The 1,528-nt window shown below is 25.7% G+C and overlaps 1 protein-coding gene across 1 annotated transcript; it reads right to left on the reverse strand.

Annotated features, from left to right (window-relative positions):
- Window positions 1–44: 44 nt before the first annotated feature.
- LOC111034167 lies at window positions 45–1,420 on the reverse strand (the record flags this gene model as incomplete). The annotated part of the gene is made up of 4 exons (XM_022315244.1): window positions 45–181; window positions 406–634; window positions 784–884; window positions 1,274–1,420. Coding segments are annotated over 4 exons (614 nt in total), but the record flags the coding sequence as incomplete, so codon positions are not given.
- Between the last annotated feature and the right edge of the window lie 108 nt (window positions 1,421–1,528).

A 1,528-nucleotide genomic window follows, 5' to 3' on the forward strand; every position in this document is an offset into this window, starting at 1 on the left:
ATAGTTTTATTGAAGCCATATTAATTTTATTTTTATTTTTTTGATTAATTTATTATTTTTGAATCATTCTTCATTCTCAGTTTCTTCCCTCCTTCACGGTCCTTGGCCCCCGAAAACCAACGGCTTAAAATGCTCGAAATCTCTTTTGCTTTTACATCTTCATGTTTAGTAATAAGTGCTTCTGAAATTTAAAAATTGAGTTACTAAAAAAAGGATTAACTAACAAGTAACAGTTACAAATATTATAAACAAAGGTTCATAATTTAATGCATTTTTATGTCAATTATGTTTTTTTTTACTACATATTTGAGTATTTTTTAGAGCACAAATGCCATGCATATTTAAACAACAATTTTGGGACATTAAATTATGAGCTCTGATTATAAACAGTGTTATAAAGTATACCTAGTAAGTATTTATAAGTGATGGTAGAAGAAAAATTTAGTTTTTTTTGGCCATTGGTTTCCCTTCCGAACGCACTGTACATTAGTTGAAACTCTTTACAGATTATTTTAGGAATAACTACTGTTAAGTTCTCACTTATTTTTGAGTTGGTTTTCATATTGAGAACGATAAAACATTTCTGAAAATTAACAATACAAATTAAAAATGAATTAGTTACAATATTCACAAACTATAAGTATTCACCAATTTTTGTACAAGTTCAGTGTCAGACTCTAACTGTCTCTCAAAATCTTTAAAACTTTCCAAGGTAATTTTGGGCAAATCCATAATTGTATTGTCATTAATTATTTTTTCTATTTCTGTAATTTTATTTGGAACTTCAAATAATGCTCGTGTTATTTTTGCTTCTTCCTTGATACGATATTCTATACTTCTTTTGAGTGATTCTAAATCGGATTTAGTAACTGTTACAGCATTATCTAAAATAAATAGTACAAAGCTTAATTTAACTGTCCACTATATAGATACTGTATGTGTTAAAATTTTTATGTAGTGTTTATTTATACCTGAGCGACCACATGTTGGGCAATGTTTCTTATTTGGTGCATATGTAACTACAAGAGGAAACGTTTATATTATAAATTATACAATAACTATTGTTATTTAATATTAAATAATTAAAAAAAACTAAATATTTAGAATTTTGAGATTCAATTAATTAATTAAAACCATAATTAATATGTCTAATACATAATATTACGTATAATAATAATTTATTGAAACCAGAAATTTAGTTAAGTTTAGTAACTGAATTTATTACGCGTAAAAGGACAATTAGTTTTATAATTGCTATAATAATATTAATTACCATTACTATCAACAAGTCTTTTTTCAGTTGCAAAATTCAGTTTTTCACAAGACTGGGCTTTTTTTGAAAATTGTTTTCTTGATAAATTTATTTTCCCCGTAGACATTAAAGAAGAAATCGATGCATCAGAATGTATATTATCTTCATCTACAATAATATATTGAAAAACAAATTGATATAACTGCATAACTTAACTAAAAAACTACTATCTACTATCTTTCTTCGGCAATTACAGGACTCACCTAATTTATGGCA

This window comes from Myzus persicae, unplaced genomic scaffold (assembly GCF_001856785.1).
Source record: "Myzus persicae strain clone G006 unplaced genomic scaffold, MPER_G0061.0, whole genome shotgun sequence".
NCBI lineage: Eukaryota > Metazoa > Arthropoda > Insecta > Hemiptera > Aphididae > Myzus > Myzus persicae.